Source organism: Chenopodium quinoa, unplaced genomic scaffold (genome assembly GCF_001683475.1).
Source record: "Chenopodium quinoa cultivar QQ74 unplaced genomic scaffold, ASM168347v1, whole genome shotgun sequence".
In the NCBI taxonomy this organism is placed as follows: domain Eukaryota; kingdom Viridiplantae; phylum Streptophyta; class Magnoliopsida; order Caryophyllales; family Amaranthaceae; genus Chenopodium; species Chenopodium quinoa.
In genome coordinates this window covers 2,401,637-2,422,176 of record NW_018743196.1, presented here as the reverse complement: position 1 = coordinate 2,422,176, position 20,540 = coordinate 2,401,637, and the positions used below count along the sequence as shown (strand labels likewise).

At 38.9% G+C, this 20,540-nt stretch overlaps 1 protein-coding gene, 1 long non-coding RNA gene and 1 other non-coding gene across 3 annotated transcripts; 2 read left to right on the top strand and 1 right to left on the bottom strand.

The window, feature by feature from the left end:
- The first annotated feature begins 13,905 nt into the window (after nucleotides 1-13,905).
- Nucleotides 13,906-13,978, top strand: TRNAF-GAA. The gene has a single exon. It is a non-coding gene; the product is annotated as a tRNA-Phe (tRNA).
- A 1,646-nt stretch (nucleotides 13,979-15,624) lies between these two features.
- Nucleotides 15,625-16,035, top strand: LOC110733145. The gene is made up of 2 exons (XR_002513564.1): nucleotides 15,625-15,714; nucleotides 15,811-16,035. It is a non-coding gene; the product is annotated as an uncharacterized LOC110733145 (long non-coding RNA).
- A 530-nt stretch (nucleotides 16,036-16,565) lies between these two features.
- LOC110733144 (LOB domain-containing protein 29-like) lies at nucleotides 16,566-19,866 on the bottom strand. The gene is made up of 2 exons (XM_021913168.1): nucleotides 18,991-19,866; nucleotides 16,566-18,853 (listed from the first exon to the last, which is right to left on the bottom strand). The coding sequence occupies exons 1-2, from the start codon at nucleotides 19,267-19,269 to the stop codon at nucleotides 18,422-18,424; spliced, it is 711 nt and encodes a 236-aa protein (XP_021768860.1). The 5' UTR covers nucleotides 19,270-19,866; the 3' UTR covers nucleotides 16,566-18,421.
- Nucleotides 19,867-20,540: the final 674 nt, after the last annotated feature.

The following is a 20,540-nucleotide window of genomic DNA, read 5'->3' as shown; positions in this document are numbered from 1 at the left end:
CTCATATGGGGTCAAAACCGAGAAGGAGCTGCAGCCTACTTCGGCAATTTTGCTGGCATGTCCGAAGTAGACAGGGCAAGGATCTGGTCGCTGAAGGCCACTGCTGGGATGGGCGAATCCAGTAGATCAGTTCCTGACCCAGCCAGGTCTAACCAACTGCTGATGATGCAGGTAATTTTCCTTGCCTTGATTTCTTTCTGAACTCAACCTTTCAGCTATTATTTTTTACTTTTTTAACTTGTGCCCCTGTTTTCAGTTCGTGCACAATCAGACTCTCACTGTAGAGCTGATAGATTCCCTACAAGATAGGGTGGACGCTGCCGAGCACGATCAAAGGGTAGCCGAGGAAGAGCTAAAGCTTGCTAAGCTGAAGCAGGCAGCAGCTGAAGAGAAGCAGCAGGAGGTTGAGGAGTACGGTAAAAAAGCTGCCGAAGCTCTGAAAACCTTCTGTGATGCTATGGAGATGGAGGTTTTTCCCCCACTGATGGAAGGGGAAAAATTCCTCCAAGAGCACCTGGGGGTGGACATCTCCAAGTTCAAGGCTGCTATCGAGAGCCGAATCCAAGGAGCTGCTGCACAGGCTGAGGTGCAGCATCAGCTAGAATCTCTTGAAGCCAGCAGAATGGCTGCTGAAGAGATGCTCCAAGCTAGGGATGTCCAACTCTCAAGGGCTGCTGCTGCTGCTGAAGCTCAAAGAGCTAAGCTACAAGAGGCTGAGGATCAGCTCACTGCCAAGAAGGAAGAAATGGTCCAAGTTCAGGCCGAGGCTTCCCAGGTTCAGCAAGAGTTTACCGAGCTGAAAGGCTCCTCCTCCAAGCTCGTCGATGAGCTGAAGAGATCCGAGGAAGACTTGGAGGAGACGAAGAAGAAGTTGGCCGATGCTGAGGCTCTACTCAAAGTCCGTATCTATACCCAAGAAGAGTATGAAATGGGTTTTAGAAACGGGTTCAGAGTGTGCCGAAGGGTCTGCCTTCATGCTGAGCCGAAGCTGGACTGGTCCAAATGTGCTGAATGGGTCCAAGATCCCGAAGACCCTCACATGAAGTATGCCACTCCAATCGAAGCTGAAATCCTTAAGGCTGAGGAAGCCGAGGAAGAAGCTGAGAGGATGGAGTTGGAGGCTGAGCAGAGGGAAAGGGAGGCTCGGCAGAGTGCAAAGCCTGCTTCTTCTGCTGCTGGAGCTGAGACCGCCATTGGGCCCAATGAAGCTGACCAGTCTGATCCTCAGGCTGAAGCATAGGAACTCGGGCAGTCGTCTTCAGAATCTTGCGGTTCATCATGCGCTCAACTTTAGACTTGCCGCTTTCTGAATTTTTGCCTTTTGTTTTTTTTTGCTTCAGCTTGCCTTATCGTACAACAGCTTATTATATTTTTATTTTGCCTGTACGTATTTCGGCAGCTGTTACTTTCCGCTTGTGGGCGGCTGCCGACTATTTTTGTAATTCAACATTTTTATTTCAAAGAAGTTCACTTTCTCAGCTTTCTTGTGTATTTTTTCCTTCGCTTTACCAGTCTTCGCACTTTACTGCTTTCTTTGAATGATCTTTCAAATATTTGCTAAGTGCAGAACTTCGGCTAGCGAGAATCATTTCTGCTGAGACTTCTTTTTGCCGTTTGTACTCGGATGTTTTCAACTTGTGAAAAAACTGACATAAGTATCAAACTTCGGCTGAGCTGAAGGGTATTAGATCAGTTGTGCCATTTCTCTATTTCCCTCTGCCCCCCCAGAAATCTGAAGATGAGGTCTTCTGAATTCTGGAATGGCTGATAATTTTTCTCGGCTAAGCCGAGGATCTTTGAACACTTTGCTTTATTTTCTACATCTGTTTTTAAAGTACTGATTTCCCACCTGAGAGTTTTCACTCTAGAGATGGTACTCTTGTGACACTTTCTTCAATTCATCCAAGGGAACAACTATCCGAAACACCATGCCGGGGCAGCAGTTTATCTGAAGTACGAGGCATCATCATGCAATACTTCAGAGTTGCAACTACCACCCGGAACTGATTCATCCGAAGTACAAGGCATCACTATGCAATACTTCGGGGCTTTATCAGTTCCTATTTTTTAGGCTATGTTTCGGATAAGTCTATGGCCTTTTTGCCCAAAGGAACAGATTCTCCGAAGTACAAGGCATCACTATGCAATACTTCGGGCTTGTATCCTTTTTTGGCAGGTTTTACGGCTTGCCGAGGTACAAGGCATCATTATGCAATACCCCGGACAGCGCCGAATGAAACCTTGAATTTTTGAAAAACCGTAGAAAGCATAAAGACCTAAAGAATACACGCAATCTGAATGAATACTGGCTCGATGGCCTTTTTACAAACAAAATCAGTGTACTTACATGGATTGTACTATCCGAAGGATTTACACATAGTATTTTTTGAGCACATCGGCATTCCAATGGTTTTTCAGCTCGGTGCCATCCATTTGTTTGAGTCTGAAGGTACCGGGCTGAAGCTCTTGATAAATTTCATAAGGTCCCTCCCAAGATGCTGAGAGTTTGCCATGAATGCGACTTTTTTGAACAGCTGCAGCATTCCTCAAAACTAAATCCCCAACTCTGAGAGGTCGTTGATAGACTCTTCGGTTGTAGGACTTGCTCATTCTGAGCTTGTGTGCAGCCATCCTTTCTCGGGCTAGATCTCTAATCTCGTCAAGGAAGTCGAGGGACTCTTTCATGAGCTGCTCATTTTCCTCGGCTGAGAAGAGATTCACTCGTAGGCTTTCTGAGCCCACTTCCACTGGAAGCACTGCTTCGGATCCATACACCAGCTGAAAAGGTGAATGCCCCGTTGCCTCCTTCTCGGTTGTCCGGAGTGACCAGAGGGTTCCCGGAAGTTCCTCTACCCACTTGGACTTTTGATCCTCTACTCTTTTTCTGAGAGCGTTAAGGATCTGTTTATTTGCGGCTTCGGCTTGGCCATTACTCTGAGGGTGGCAAACCGCGGAGTAAGCCAATTTTATCCCGAACTGATCAGTGTATCGGCGCAAGGGCAGGTTGTCAAACTGTCTGCCGTGGTCGAACACAAAAACTTTTGGGATGCCGAACCGAGTTATTATGTTCTGCCAGATGAACTGTCTGACAGTTTGCTCAGATATGCTTGAAGCAGCTTCCGCTTCAATCCATTTGCTGAAATAGTCGATTCCGACTATCAGCCACTTTCTTTTGTATGGGGCCTCGGGAAAGGGTCCCAGAATATCCAACCCCCATTGTGCAAATGGAAGAGGATTAAGAATTGGCTGGAGATCTAGGCATGGCCGATGGATTACCGGTGCAAATTTTTGGCATTTCTCGCATTTTCTGACCATGTTCTTTGCATCCGAGATCATTGTAGGCCAAAAATACCCTGCCCTGAGAGCTTTGTGGGCTAAGGTTCTCCCTCCTATGTGGTTTCCGCAGATGCCGAGGTGAATCTCTCGGAGAATATAGTCGGCATCCGTTGGACCCACGCATTTCAATAATGGAGCGGAGAAGGATTTTCTGAGGAGTTGGCCGCCGAAGACGAGGAATCGTGAACTGATCCGCTTTATCTTGGAGGCCGAATTCCTATCCTCGGGGAGCTCGTCCCTGAGTTTATAAGCCAGGATGTCATCCATCCAGCTCGGCTCGAGTGCAGCGCAGCAGATTGATATTGCTTCGGCTACACTCTTTTCTCGGCGCACCTCCACATAGACAGAACGGCTTAACTCAGTCAGAGTTGAGCTTGCAAGTTTGGAGAGTGCGTCTGCTTGAGCATTTTGACCCCTTGGGATCAGCTCTACTTCGAAAGATCTCAGCTTCGCAATTGTCGATTTGATCCTTGTGAGGTAAGCTGCCATTGAAGGCTCTTTAGCCTCATACTCCCCCCGGATCTGATTGGCGACCAGCTGAGAATCTGTCTTGAGGTAGACATGCTCGGCTTCCAACGATATGCACAGGTCTAAGCCAGCAATGGCTGCTTCATATTCGGCCTCGTTGTTAGAGGCTTTGAATGAAAATTTTAGTGCATACTCGAAGGTTTTGCCTTCGGGAGAGGTGATGACGACCCCTGCCCCCGAACCGTTCACGGTGGAGGACCCATCCGTGAAGACGGTCCAGATTTTCCTCCTTGCATCCAGAGTCTCCTGATAGGAGCACTCGGCCAAGAAGTCTGCCAAGGCTTGCGCCTTGATGGCTGTTCTCGGCTGATAACCGATACTGAACTCGGTGAGCTCGAAAGCCCACTTTGCTAGTCTACCGGATTTTTCAACCTTGCCGAGGACTTTCTCTAACGGCTGATCAGTTAGAACCGCTATTTGATGAGAATCAAAATAGGGTCGCAACTTCCGAGCAGCCACCACCACTGCATAAGCCACTTTTTCTAACAATGGGTAGCGCGTCTCGGCATCTGTCAGGGTGTAGCTGACGAAATAGATCGGCTGTTGAACTTTTTCTTCTTCCCTTAGCAGCACCGCGCTTACCGTGGCTGGACTGACCGCCACGTATAAGTATAGGATGTCTCCTACGACTGGCCTTGCCAGTGTTGGGAGTTGAGCCAGGTGTTCACGGAGCTGCTGAAAGGCTGACTTTTGTTCGTCTCCCCATTCAATGCCTTTTGAATTTTGGAGCTTCAGCGCCTTGAAGAAAGGGAGCCCTTTGTCTGAGGCTCGTGAGATGAACCTGGACAAGGCAGCCATTCTCCCGGCTAGACGCTGAATATCCCTTTTTGTCTTCGGCTCGGGGAGGTCTAAAGCAGCTTGTACTTTGGCGGGGTTTGCATCAATCCCCCTCTTGCTGACCATGAAGCCGAGGAACTTGCCTGACTTCACGCCGAAGACACATTTCTTCGGATTCAGCTTCATTTTGTATTTTCTGAGGGTGGCGAAGGTTTCGGCTAGGTCCGTGACATGATCTTTTTCTTTTATGCTTTTGACGATTGAGTCGTCAACATAAACCTCCATGTTTCGGCCTTTTTGCTCGGCGAAAACCTGATCAACCAACCTCTGATATGTTGCCCCCGCATTTTTCAATCCGAAGGGCATCATTCTGTAATTGTACAACCCGGAACTTGTTATGAACGCTGTTTTAGCTCGGTCCTCGGGGTGCATGAAGATCTGATGGTATCCCGAGAATGCGTCCATGAAACTGAGCAGAGCATGCCCGCTTGTCGAGTCGACCAGTTGGTCGATCCTCGGCAGCGGATAGGAGTCCTTGGGACATGCCCTATTCAGGTCCGTGAAGTCAACGCACATCCTCCAGTTACCATTTGCCTTCTGAACCATTACAACATTGGCCAGCCACTCCGGATACTGACAGGGTTCAATGAACCCAGCCTCTAGGAGCTTATCGACCTCAGCTGCGATGTTCTGGTTCTTTTCGGCGGAGTAGTTCCGCTTTTTCTGCTTAATGGGTCGACTGGAGGGGTCGACATTAAGCCTATGGGAGACGAAGTCCGGATCAATCCCGGGCATTTCTGCGGCTGAGAAGGCGAACACGTCTCCACTGGCCCGTAGGAGTTGGACGAGTGCCGCACGGGTGTTTGGCTCCAGTGACGACCCGATGCTAACACATCTGTTCGGATCTCCTACGGTCAGTTCTATTGACTCGGTCAGGTCATCCGTCTCCATGCTCTTAGAGTTGGATTCCTCGAATTCCGGCCTGCTATCAATATTAGCAGACTTTCCTGACCGCGGCTGGCCATCAGAGTCGTTCGGCTCTGAGGCGGAGTCAGCCTTTTGGCCCCCATCAGATTTCTCGTTGTCTGGGGCTTCATTAGCCGAAACGTCTGAGCCTCTCGGCTTTTTGGCGTTTCGGTCCCGGTGCTTTTCCTCCCCATCGCCACGGTCGCCTCGGCGAGACGTGGATGGCTTGAGGTGATTGCATCGGCGGGCTTCTTTTTGACTGCCCTTTATTTTCTCGGAGCGTCCCTCGTCTGAAACGTATATCATGATTTGATGATACGTGGAGACGACTCCTTGAATGCCGTGAATGAGGGGTCTCCCCATGATCACGTTGTATGCAGATGGAGCATCTACGACCAAAAATTCGGCCATGATATTCCTAGCTGCTCGGCCTTCGCCGATGGTGACAGGAAGTGTAATCTTCCCGTCAGGATACGAGGAAGAGCCGTTGAACCCAGACACCGGGTAGGGTGCGGGGGCCAGGTGCTCGGCTCCCATCCTCAGCTGGTCGAACGCTCCTCGGAAGAGGATGTTCGCCCCGCTACCGCCGTCGACGAGGGTCCGCCAGACGTTGCGGTTGGCGATGCCCAGAATGATTACTAGTGGGTCATCGTGGGGGTATACCACCCCCTCACAGTCTTCGGCTGTGAACAGGATGTTCGGCGCCGGTGACTGGGACTGCCGAAGCTCAGCCTGATGAATCTGATGGGTTAGACCCCTCAGTTGGCGTTTGGCTGTGCCTCGCGAGATTCCCCCGGAAATAACTAGGATGTCGAGGGACTCCTTGCCCTGAGGTCCCTTATCCTTCTTCCGAGCGAAGTTGAGGTCCTGCCGAGAATCTTTTTCAGCTTTTTTCTCCTCGCGCCTGTCCGCGAGGTATTGGCTCAGGTACCCCTTGCGGACCAGATCCTCAATCTGGTCCTTCAGCTGGACGCAGTCCTCGGTGCGATGTCCGGGTGAGTCATGGAACTCGCACCACTGGTCCTTTCCCCTCGTCTGATGCCAGGGAGGCAACGGACGAGGTTTTTTGTATCTCCCCTCGTCCTTCGTCGTGCTGAAAATCTTAGCACGGGGAAGGGAGAGTGGAGTGTATGAATCGTACCTTCCCGTGTAGGGAAAGTGTCTTTCCTTCTTCGGCTCGGCAGCAGAGGACGGTTCTGAGGCCTTAGCCTTCCCTTTCCTCTGCGCCGAGACTTCGGGCTGCTGCCCTTTCGGCTTCTCAATTCTCGGACGAGACTGAGACCTGGATCTGTTCCACTCCTCGGCTCGGATGAACCTATCCGATGCTTCCAAGGCTTCCTCCAGGGTCTGCGGGGGATGCATGACCATGAAGTCCAGGAACTTTCCAGCTTGGAGGCCGTTCCGTAGCGCGAACACGGCCAGGCCTTGATCCAGGCTTGTGATTCCGGATGACTCGTTGCTGAAGCGAGTCAGATAGTCGCGGAGGCTCTCGTCCTCCGCCTGCTGCAGACTCATTAGCTCTGCAGTGGTCTTCTCTCGGCGGTTGGCCGTAGAGAATTTGCTCTTGAACTTGTTGGAGAGGTCGTTCCAACCGGTTATGGAGCCTTCCTTGAGCCCTTTGGTGATCCAGGATTGGGCAACACCTTTGAGGGTCGTAGGAAAGTATTTACACCAGGTAGCCTCAGACCTCGGGTTCAGATACATGTGCCCCTCGTAAGAGGCAATGTGATCCTTAGGATCTGAGGTACCATCGTAAGTAATATGTGCCGGGATTTTGACCGTTGGCACATGCTCTTCCAGAATCCACTTCTGGAAGGGCGAGTTCGATGGAACCATGACCGCCTTCCCCTTGTACCCGGCCTCAGGGACCTCGCTCCCTCCTCTCTCAGAGGTGGAAGTGGTTTTCGTCCCCGGCTGAGACAAGGTTGGGTGGGGTCCGGTATCCTCTGGGAAGGTGAGGCGGCTATGCACACTCACCTCCCTCGAACCCAAGCGTTCGTGAACGCTTCGGCGGGCGAATTCCGGGTCCTTGGAGGGCCCCATGGAATTCTGAGCTTCAGAGTGGTCAGAGGGTTGAGGGTTCCTCCTCCTCTCCTTACTGGAGTTTCGGGTGTCCCCTCGCCACCTCTGGCCGAGCTGTCTATGTGGTGGAACTTGTCCACCATCATCCTGACCGATCCTCCTTTTCAGGTTTCTCGGCTGGTGATCATCAGGCATCTGGATTGGAGCCCCTTGAGCTTTAAGGAACTCCATGCAGGTGGCCACTGCTCTGGCCACTTCCTCGGTGGAGGGTCCGGAGGGAGGAGTCTCCCGCGGATGTGACCTGGATTGCACGCTATGGCGCGGCGGGGAGTTCCTCGCACCTGAGCCACTCGGTCTCGGGGATGGCCCCGGCTGCCGAGTGTGGTGCGAGGTGTTCTCCTCCTGGAGGCTAGGACCTCTTGAGGCTTCCCTTTCCGGAGAAATGGGGGCCTCCGATTCGGAAGAGGCTTGCTCCGGGGAGGGATAAACCGGCTGGCGTTCCCTCACCGTAATCTGGCCTCCTCCCTTCTTAGCCTTCTTGGAACTCTTTCCACTCTTAGTCATGGCGACTGCCGGAGTGTTTGATGACTGACGCGAAATTTAGTAGCGTTCCCCACAGACGGCGCCAAATTGTTTCGGATGAAAACAATCGGATCCCGGAAGATCCTTTTATCTTGAGGGAACTTGATCTCGGTCCGAACGACGCAGGAGCCGAGGGTTTCCTGCACAACAAATACACGTAAACTAGCCTCGGGGGGACGCCGAGGAAGGCCCCTCCGATGCTTAAGTCAGTATATTAGAGAGAGAAAGCTGTGCAAGAGTTTAGTTGCTTGAGGCTTTTTTTTGTCTTACCAAGAATTGACCAAATTGTTGGCTTTTATACCTTGGCTAATGAAGGAGGCGGATTGGGCCCGGAAGTCAGTTGGGCTGGGCCAAGCTGATTGGGCCGTTGACTGACCTTGACATGGCTTTGAGGATGTTGATTTTTGACTTTAGCATATTTGGAGAGTTGAACCTTAGCCTTGGGCTTTTAATTGGATCATTCAGTGACCAGGCCCAATTAGACTAAATTGGACCCAAACAAGTAGTAACCAACTCATACTATGAAGTATTTAGCTAATTAGCTATTTGAATCCTATCTTGTCCTATGTGCTCATAATTAACAATTTTTCAGACATAAATAGTACTATTAATTTTAATTTACATATTAATTATTCAAAAGCTAGTGCCTTTTTATAAGGGTTCATTCCAAGAGGTGCTAGTTGATTTCTTTTGTGAGTTTACTCAAACTACTTACGTACCTCCAATGTGATTACTTCGTAAGTAAAATTCCAAAAAAGATGGTGATTCCACGACAGTCGATTTGACACTTTGAATGTTCTAACCAGTGAAGATGTGCTCCCCTAGTCTCATATCATCATTCCATTTCACCAATTTTGTGTAAGATCAAAATCGTCTCTCTTTTCACTATTAATGTAATCATAATTCCGAAAGAGGCACAAACCTGAATCAAAATCATTCTCGGGGCTTTACAAACTTATTGTTAGGTTTGTTATGGACCTTATGGTTTCAAACCAACTTATATGATCCCAGACACTGCCTCACACATTCAGTTCAATTTTAGAAAAAAAAAATTCGAAATTGGTCCAAAAGCGTGAGTTATTACCTTCATTTTTTGGATATTTTTTACTTTTTAATTAAGACCCTAACAATAAATTAGGGTGCTTTTCATAAACCCCATGACACTCAAGGAGACCATTAGGGCAGTTAATTGGATCCCTCCACTTAGCCTGTAAATTGTCATTAACCCATTTGCGCACATGCTGATCTCATTCATTAACTCAAGGTCACCGAGGGCATTTATCTCTAAAAATTATTTATGTTGTTGAGTTTTAATCACTAACTATTAATGTCGATGAGCTTTATACATGGATAGATTATCCAACAGGAAGATATTAATTATATATATCTCAAAATAGAGTTAATATATATATAATGGATGGTGAAAAAGTTAATAAAATTGCCTCATTATAAAGTGAGAAGAAGGGAGGTTCTATAATGATTGCTTCTAATAACTAATTAACCAAAGCAATTAGTATAGTTAATTAATCACACGTATGTAGCAGCAAAAAAAATTAATCACACGTATGTCCATTGAGATACGTTTAACCCATCCGTGTCCTTTTTCCAAATCGCAAGTCCAACATAGTAGCTGTCCATAATACTATATTACTTGTGTATATTAGCAAGACCAAAAAGTTTATTCTTAGAAACATTTTTTTTTTTTTTTGAAAGAAAGAAACATTTTTATATATTCATAAAAATTAAATATAATTAGTGTCCACGTACAAGTTTAAATGATGACATTACGTTGATTAACTCACTAATTAGGGATTAGTAAGGAGGCAAAAGTTATAATTGTGGCCATTAAGCTAATGCCAAATTTCTAGAGAGTTAGTATTTAAGTGGACCCCAACTTTGCCTTGAGCAAATATGTTTGAATAAGTAGGTTTACCCAATATATAATTAAGATATCTAAATATTTATTTATATCTTTTAATAAGAAATTAAGTATGTAATCACAATTGTTGTCAAATAGATGGACAAATTGTCCCCTTAATTGAAAGCACAAGCCTACATCAAACGTAAGAAACTTCGGCAGCTTCTCTAAATATAAATTAGTTAAAATTTTGATTTGACCGTCCGTGAAGAAATCAAACTCATCAAATTTATTTTTTATTTAAATAAGGAATTTGTAACATAAGTAATTGAATATATAAAGTGTTTCACCTAAATTTTAAACTCAAAACTGTGATGTGCATTATTATTACAATCTCCGGTCCTAATTACTCGCAACTTTGGAATATTTTATATCTCACAAATAATACCCCAAAGTTGCGACTAATTTGGACCGGAGGTGGTATTTTGAAAGCACGCAAATCTTAAAGTGATAAAACAAATTATAAAAGATATAATATAATTCCTAGCCAAATTAGTTTTAGGTAACTTAATTTTCGTTACGGTTTAGGGTCCGTTCACTTCAGCTTAATTTCAGTTCAATTCAACTCCAATCAGTTCAGTTCAGCTCCTAATTTCCTTCTCTCATAAATTATTTAATTCAGCTCAGTTCAGTTCAATTCAACTCCATCAGTTCAGTTCGATCAGCTCCAATTAGTTCAGTTCAGTATATGTGAACGGGTTCTTAATTTATCAATTTGATGAATCAAGTTATTATTTCAAGTCAGATGAATAGGTAAATGCAAGTCAATTACTATATCAAGTACGTCTAATTTCCCTCGCTCAATTATTCCCTTATTTGAATTGAATGTTTCTCATTCGAGGCCTTGCACCTACCTCATTTGCTCTATGATAAACTAAATACAATACACATGAATTAATAACAAGCTAAGACAAAGGATTAAAGGGCACACCAATATTTACACATTACACTACGTATATTGAATTTTTTCTTCTTATAATTATCGTGGTATATATTTTGGGTATGCTAATAAAATATCTACATAATATCATATGTGGTGGTCCTTGCATTGACCAACTATACTTTTCAGGAAAAAAAAACTTATATAGATCTCATAATTTGATATTAATTTGGTATAATTAGAAATGGAATTGTTGAATCTAATTGCAATTAAATCAAAGAGTGGATGATGACAATGAGAAAAAGTGCAATTGACTAAATAGTTAATCTTTTCGAGCCCATAAACTTTAGCTCCTTAAAATAAAGTTTAAAACGTTGATTATAGTCAAACAAGCTAGGCTGACCATCTTCATACATCACCCTAAATATTAAACAAATTATCACAACATGATATAAAGGAAAGACAAGCAAACGGAAAATAAAGTGTTGGGTCCAAAAACTCCAAAATAATTCGTTGCATTTGTTTACAACTTGGTGTTTTTGGCTTATAATTGGGCCACATCAAGTGCACTTTGAAAGCTATATATTAATTAATCAATTATCAAAACAATCTATCTAATTAAGACAGTACTCAAATTGATTACAGTTAAGATGACCAAAGAAAAGTGCGTGAATAGTGTTAAAATCAATACATACATGCTATAAAGAAATGGATGAAGTATTAGTTTATAAGTGTAACTAATCTTGAAAGGAAGTGTTAATACTCCAGAAGTCCAGAAACAAAGTATGAAAGACGATGGACTCATAAAATGCAAATAAAACGTAATTATGTTACAAAATTTTAAATCTATGATAGCTTTTAGGACTAAATTTAATTCGTATTATTATTATTATTGAGTACTCGAATATTCTAAGAGTAAGAGTACGATAGAATGATAGTCAAGAAGGAAAAACTTGTAGTCCAATGGGAAAAAGGAGGGACATAATTTAGTCTTTAGAGTTTAGAACTCAAAAATAAAGGAAGAAGAGTCGTAAGCATAAAGAGATGGAAGTAATAGATTGGTTTAGAAAGAGGGAAGAAAGTAGTCTTCAACTACAAAAAAAGAAAGAAAGTGGTAAGTGTGTCCGTTAAAGTCGTCAATACATTAGGAAGTACTTGTAAGTTGTATGCCTTTGTAATTTGCATGTCCCACTGTCCCATTTTTTTTTTTTTTTTTTTTCCTGGCAAAGGTTAATCAAATAATTTTGTTATAAAATTAGTTTAGGTTAATTTAATAATTTTGATGTAAAATTGGTTACAAAATTTTCATAAAGTAAACATAAAGTGACAAAATAAAAAATAAACCGGTAGCAATTTTTATTATGTGTTGTACATATGATGAGAAATTATATACGAAGTAGAAAATACGAGTATCATTTATAGGACATGGTATACATATACTCTATTTATTTTAAATATCATTAATAAATAATCTTGAATTAATCAATAATCTCATCATCAGTCACTGCTCTCACTAATAATTATTTATTTCTTATGTGATGATCTCAAAAAATTTATTTGAACTAATATGAAATAAATATGGTGTTAGGATTTATTATTTATTCAATTAATTATATATATTAGGGACAGAATTTTAAGACCTTTGATCATAATTCATAAATTTATAGTATATGTGAGAAATGACCATATTATTTAGGTGTGACTTGTGAGAAACGACCATATTATTCTTTTTCTCTTGTCCATTTCTGTAATAAAAAATGTTGGAAGAATTCAAGTAAAACGGACAAATTATGGTGATAAAGAAAAAGTGGGGATTTGTGAAATCGTAGTGTTTCTTACGAAAATGTTTAGTTGACTTTTTATGTTTTGGGTTGGTTGACTTTATTGCTCCAATGCTCAAAGCTTCTAACTTTGGTTGTAACTGCTTGAAGCTTACTAGCTAGGGACTGCGGAATAGGGAGGAAGTAGATTGCTTTTATTTATTTTTTAGTGATTTTTTTATTTTTTGTAGTTTGCAAATGATGATTTGGATTTTGGGTGTATCAATTTTACTTTGTTTTTCTATTTAGTAGTAATGGTAGTTCGTTCTAGTCATGTAAACTTGTGTTTTTTTATCCAGGAAAATAAAAAGCAATATTTACGCCTCGCAATATTAAACTTTGGCCATTATTATGTTTATATTCATTTTTAAAAATTATACATTAATGCCACCAATAAGTGTACACCTTAGAGGAAAAAAAAAAATTGATACTACTTCTACTAGACTATTAGTATCCGTTTATGAATTGAACAAAATTCCATAATGATATTACAATTATGTTTGAAAACATAAAAACTACTTCGTAAAATTATTCATCACTCATCTTCACATTATATTCATCATCACAAAATGTTCAGCTTAATAGGTGTAATTAAAAGATGAATAATTATACAAAATAATAAGTACATGTGTAAAATTATTTTGCTTCCAATTCAAAATTCAGAAAGCTTAATTCCTTAACCTTGTAAAATTGTTCATCACTCATCTTCACATTGCTACGTATTTGTATTTATTATTTTAATCTACTAACTTTGTTTTTTTTTTTTTTTGCTACTTTTTTTTTTTTTGCTACTTTAAAATGTTTTATATCTCATAAATAATACCCTAAAATTGCAAAAAAAAAAAAAAAATGAAACGGGGTAGTAGATTTTATGAGTTTAATCTATGTATTGTGTTCCCTCAACAACTAAATAAAGTTGGGTTTAACTAATATAAGCCCATTAAATCAATACATATTAATATAAATGGCCCAATAGATTAAGAGTGGTCCATAACTAGTAGAATTATTATATCCGGTCCATATGTAATATTTTAAGTTTAGAATATTATGAAATAAAGCAGTAAAAAGTCAACAATGCGGGGATAGCTCAGTTGGGAGAGCGTCAGACTGAAGATCTGAAGGTCGCGTGTTCGATCCACGCTCACCGCATTTTTGCTTTATTTTTTTTGTTTTTACGGCTTTTTGTTCCTGTTGGGCCATGCTACATTGCTAATAAGATGTTCCTGTTCGGCCATGCTACATTGCTAATAAGATGAATAGTATGATCCAATTTTAAGATGGACCTAATTGATCCACAAGACTAAGAATACTAAGATCATACCCATATTTGGAATTTTTTTTTATTCTTTTTTTTTTAGAGTAGTTAAGAAATATAACCACATTTTTTCCTACTCCCTCTGTTTTTATAAGTGCATCGGTTTGACCGGGGGTATTAGTTGACTGAAAAATAATACAAAGTATGTAGATGTGATACGGAGACTTAGATGTATTAAAGAGTATTAAGGTCTGTTTTCTTTAGTTTGATTTCAGTTCAATTCAGATCAGTTCAATTCAGTTCTAATCAGTTCAGTTCAATTCAGTTCAGTTCAATTCCAATCAGTTTCAGTTCAATTCAGTTCAATTCAGTTCCTAATTTCCTTCTCTCATAAAATATTCAATTCACTTCAGTTCAGGTCTAGTCAGTTCAGTTCAGCTCGGTTAAGTAAATCAGAACAAACCCTTAGTGTAAAAAAATGTATATGCTAGACTAAATTCCAAATTAGAAGCATAAAAAGTAATCTCAGGGGATGAAAATATAAACAATGTATAACTTAGTTCTGCCATAAAAATAGGAAAATATATATTAGTTGAATTAATCGGAGATAGTTGACAACTGAACCTTGTTGTATAGCATTTCACACACTTAAGCTAACCATGATATTAAAATATATGTAACAAAATATAGTATGTATTACATCTAACTTTTAGACGAAATTCAACCTCAAGTCACAAATACCACATGTCACGGGTACCACCATACATAAGTTTTCCAATCAAACGGGTACCACCATACATAAGTTTTCCAATCAAACTAATTAGCATTCAAGTGTATAGTACATTATATATTTGCATATAGCCATATAGGTTTATTGTGAGATGCTTGTAACTTGTAAGTTGTAATATGTGTACATAGATTTTGTACACCCTTTATAAAGGATAGACCTTATGAACTAATGAAAGAAATACAAATGGCATAATATGACTATAAGATTTGGGTTTTAATTATCACTTCAAGACTTAAACCAAGTAATTTACTTGAGACTTAGAAAATGATAGGATTATTTCTCCCAAAAAGACAATAACATTAGTAAAAAGGAAAATTTTTAACCATTACTATTAAACTAGTTGACATCCGTATCAAATATGAATTGTAAAATAAGTCTTCTTTTTTTTTTTTTTTTGGTGCGAATGTGGGGCAAGCGCCATGTAAATTAAAGCAAGTCTAGTCAACCTCATAAAATAGGGATCCTACCATTGAAGGGTTAATTTGAAGAGTATAAATGAACAAAAAAAAATTATTTATCTGTTAATTGGTAGTTTGTTCTTATATGTAACAAAAAGTAATTTTTGTTAAGAATTAGGGCTTTGTAACGTTATAATGTTGCTTTTGGTTTGGATTTTATTGTGAGCACCGTGTTTAAACCAGCACCACTCATAGTTGCCCAATTTCTGCCACTAGATAACCCTAGCATTATATCATAATATTATATATATAATCTTCTTATAATTTACAAACTTCATTTATTTTGTCAAAGATTACAAATTCATCAAGTTGAAGGTTTTGTATTCATGGTCAGATCAAAGGCTTATTTCAGCTTTACTAAACCAAGCAAAAAGACAAAAAGGTTACTATACTTATGTATTATACTTTAATTAATTAAAAAATTTCAATGGTTAAGTAATTGATATTTTCTTCTTTCTTTTAATCTTTTCTTAAACAGCTAGCTAAAGGAAAGAATTCGGCCGCGTGACAGGAAAAATGGTATGGTTTAATTTGATTATTGCTTGATGTTGATGTTAATAATGTTGAAAATCACAATTATTTTAGCAAGATAATTTCTGTTCTTGGAGGTATATGAGCAATTAGAGTTAGATCTATATAGACAAAAGAATTGTACATCTTCCAGTTTTTCCTCCTTTATGTCCAAACTTTTAGGTTAATTAAATTTGTTCTTTGAATGTTTCAGTTTAATTATCTGCATGAAAATATGTTAATCTTTTCAAGTGGTTTTATTTTTATATAAATGTGTAATGGGAAAGTAGGCAGAGAGCTTGAATGGCATTGTAGGATGCACAATGCCAAATTCCAGGAATTTTCAGATGTTTTAATTGGATGATTGTTGAAGCTTAAGTTGGAAATTTGATCATGCTAAAACTCGAAGCTATTATTAATCCGAGTATCTAGTTTCTAAGCTAAGGCATGTTCGGCAAAAGTTGTTGTATATGTAGCTAATTTATGTTATCTATTAGAAGTTAGCTATCAAATGAATGAACTACTAAGTATATTATCTTAAAGTTGGAAAACAGTACATCAACCTCTAAAATTTATCATAGAATAAGTTTTTACTAAACAACAAGCCACATTTCACCCTTAGAGTTACTACTTGTTGTGTAACTAACTCTTAATGTACTCACTTTTGTCAGATCTATTAAAACACGTAGATGAAAAGTATAATGTCTTTTTTGGAGTGTTTTTTTGTCGGCCACATAATATGAATGGCTTTATATCTTGATATGGATCCGGTTTATTTAATTTCTATGTGCTTGACATTATTAAGCATGGATGAGCCTTTTATAAGTAATACTTCAAGATCTTTTAAGATCAACAATTATAACCAAAAAAAACTTAAGGATAGTGTACCTATTGTTCAAAACACCTTAAACTGAAATAAAAGAAGTCGATATCTGAATTAGACAATCTAAATTAAAGTTAGCTATTCGAGATTTCAAATTGGTGGCTATTAATTAGAAATCTAGCATAGGGATGATTACTTTTTAGTAAGAAAGAAGCATTTTTAAGCCTAGGCATCTTATCATAGGATTCACATCTCCTAATAACATAAATTACATAACCAATAATTCACTGTTGACCTTGTAAAACCTAATAAGGACAATTATAGAACCCCCATCTACATATATGTAGCAGATCCCTAAGAAAACCAATTACCAAGATAATTAAAGCCGCATATGATACAATTAATAATATTATAATTAAGCTATTATCTTCTTAATTCACCTTCCCCAATAGGATTAAATTGATTGTGTGCTTTCGTAGTTCACACTGGTGAGCTAGCTACCTTTATGCTATAGTATAGTAACAAGAATATATTGATCATTGAGATTAATTTAGGAGAAGTTAGGTTTGTCTCTAATTATCCCTACAAAACGAGGATAACGAGCTTCATTATTATCTTCTTGGGATTGTTTAATAGCATATAAAGTATAATTTTGCTTTCTAATATTAATGTTTTGGTCTAATTAAGTGCATGCTGCCTAACCAAATCGAAACACGGCATGCCAAAGCTAGGAGGATCGGAGTTCATTAGCTTATCTTGGAGGAAGGATGAAGTTTGTTAATGTCTAATAAGTAATAAATGGTTAGTTCTTGATTGATCGAATATCCCAAAGGCGGGCATTGAATTATTGACAATTCGACCTAGGCATGGACACTTGATTTTGGACCAAAACTTTGATAGTTGAGTTAGACAGTTGGACACATATATACGTTTAATTTGACACGAGCATATGTGTCAATGTAAAATCCGCAAGGTTACATTAGTTCTTGTTTACCATCAGTCATTCCCTAATTATATGTTACACAGGTAAGCTCCTTCATAATAAAAGCATCATACATAATTATTCCCTCTTATTACCAAAGTAAGCCTAAATTTTTCAGGAAAGTTCCAAGCACATGTATGAAAGAAACATTAAGCATATTCAGATCAGTTATATTAGATACCTAATTAAGCTACTTTGAAATTGGTTTTGTCATTAAACTAAATTGTTTGATGATGTATAGACAGAAGATTTTGGTATGATGCTGATTAAATCCAAAATAAACTAATTACTTAAGAAAATGATCAGGAAGATTAGGGTTAACAACAGATTGAAGAGGAAAAACCTTTTATGACAAAAAGATGTCAGGTAAAAAAGATCCTTAAGTCAAAGCTTTAGGTCTTTATATAATTGAATCCAATTATAAAGCTAATAAAAGCTTAAATTTTTGAAAAACTCACATTATTATTATTATAATTATTGATTGATCTAACATCTTCCATGGGTACAGAAAGATCTAAGAAAACATTACTATAGAAGGCAGATAATACGAAATTAGGGTTTCGATCTAAAAGATATTAACAAATATTTATCTAGATTCTAAGATAGAGATTTATATAGGGATTCTATTTAATCATTGTAATCAAAGCTCATGCTTTGATCAACGAAAAAAGAAAAGGGAAAAAAAAAAAACAAAGATGTATGCAAGTAGCATCTCAAAAATTGGATAAAAACTAGACTTAAAAACCTTCAAATCATGGCTTAATTTGCTTCCTTTCACAATGAATATTGAGTGTAGCCAAAAGCCATAGAGTGAAGATCATCGGCGTCTTGGTAAGGCCATTTCGATTTATTCTCATACTCAAGAGAAGCCATGGAAGCCGAGTGATGAGATGAAGATCCTTCATAGCTAGCAAAAGAGGCATCTTGATCATCTTGTAAAACCATTGAGTTATGGTTATTATTATATCCTCCTTGATTATTATTTGATCCATAGATTGTTGAAGATTCGGCGCTACAGTTGAGGTGGTTTGGATCAAAGGGAGGTACCATTTGTGGGTACTCAGATTGCAACCAACTATGAACATCTTGAGGGTAATTAGAAGAAGATCTTTCACTAGGGTTTTGATTAGAATTATTACCATTTAACAAGCCTTGAGCTGCTTGTAATTGCTTTAAAGCTGCTAATCGTGCTTGCAAATTTACAACCTGCATAATTTTTCATCAAAAATTATAAATTCCTCATTCGATTCAAAAATTAGGGCTACTAAGAGCCACAAAAAAAATGAATAAACAATAAAAACACGCGATTTAATTTATCGTGTTTTAGATGAGACACAGATTACCTGTTGTTGTAGGGCAAAAATATGAGAAACACACCCATAGATGGGGTCTTGGAGCCTAGCTTGAGCCTCATAAGAAATGGTGATGGCGGCCTCACTACGATCACTAGCCGGTAAATGAGCAAGTAGTTTCGACACATTACTCGCCCCGAAAACCTTATGGATGGCTGCAAAATGAGTAGCACCTTGTTCATGACAGAAATAAGGTGCAAAAACACAACCCCTCACACATTTCCTCCTCAAGAACTTGCAAGCACCACAAGGTGAACTTGAACCAGTCATTTTTGCTTAATTTTTTGGATACTAAATTATTTTTTGTGAATTAGTTTATGCTTAATTTTAATTTAGGTGAAAAAAAAGATAATAGTTGTTACTTGTTTTAAGGGAGTTTTGAAGGCCAAAGGAAAGAAGAACCTCCATGTTTATAAACACCATAGGATGGGGGAGGTTTACTATATTTTAATCATTACTTTAATTACATTATGTTCCCTTAATGGCCTACAAACTATATTATTAAATTGGTTAATTATAAACCCCTCTCTTCTTTAACTTAACCCCTCCATTGTTATAAGATCATATGATTAAATTAATTATTAATAATAATAATAATAATCTCATACTTTAATTAGAGACTCCCACATTCAACATCCTTAAACGACAAGAGCTAGGCATAAACCAAACCCCATTTATGTATCTATCTGGATGTCTATTGGATCCATTTGTAATTAACCATTTTTTTTTCACAAAAAATAATCTTAATCAATTGTTATTTGCCAATTTACGTATAAATAATTATTCTTTCTTTTTAGTATCCCGAGGTGCATGTTGTAATTTTAGGTATTTTAAAATAGGAATCTTCCAATATTTACCTTGGATTAGTAGTAAAAATTGTTTATATAACCTTACATTTTTCATATGTTTTTTATGCAAATTGACAAGTCATTGTATTATAATTGTACTCGTAACTATGTCATTAATATAATTTGTTTAAGCAATCTGACCGAATTATTTATTGGAATTGAGATTTATCTCGAATGATTATGATAGTATTAGTCAATCTTTACCATTTTATAGAGAAATAGACTTTTTCATGACACTATGCTTTACAGTATATCATAATGTGTACGCGCAAATAATGTACTGTATTGATTTAAGACAATCTTTATAATTTTATTGTAGGTGGACTTAGAGTTTGTATGAACCAATAAAATTGTGTTATTGTTTATACAAGTTAAACTTATTTATTTGTTGTGTATACATCCTCAATCGATGTAATAATAATGTAATATGTAGCCTCGGCACAAATGTGCATGGTAAATGATTGTTATGTTGAGCAGATGTTTACACACCCGGGTGTATAATAAAAGCAAATTAAAGGTTGTTATAATCATCTTAGTTTAATTTATATGCACAACAAATGTGAGATTGTAAGAAATCGCAAAATGTATTTCAATAAGGTAAAATAATTTCTGGTTTATTCAAATTAATGCATTTTTTTGGTCATTTTGCAAATAATAATATACACAAGCTAATATCTGTTTTTCTAGTTCTTA

What these genes read in the sequence shown, in the direction of transcription:
- LOC110733144 (XM_021913168.1), bottom strand. Translation starts at nt 19,269, where the DNA reads ATGACTGGTTCAAGTTCACCTTGTGGTGCTTGCAAGTTCTTGAGGAGG. An exon ending in TTTTTGCCCTACAACAACAG is followed by an intron (nt 18,854 to 18,990) that starts GTAATCTGTGTC and finishes AAAATTATGCAG; the next exon opens with GTTGTAAATTTGCAAGCACG.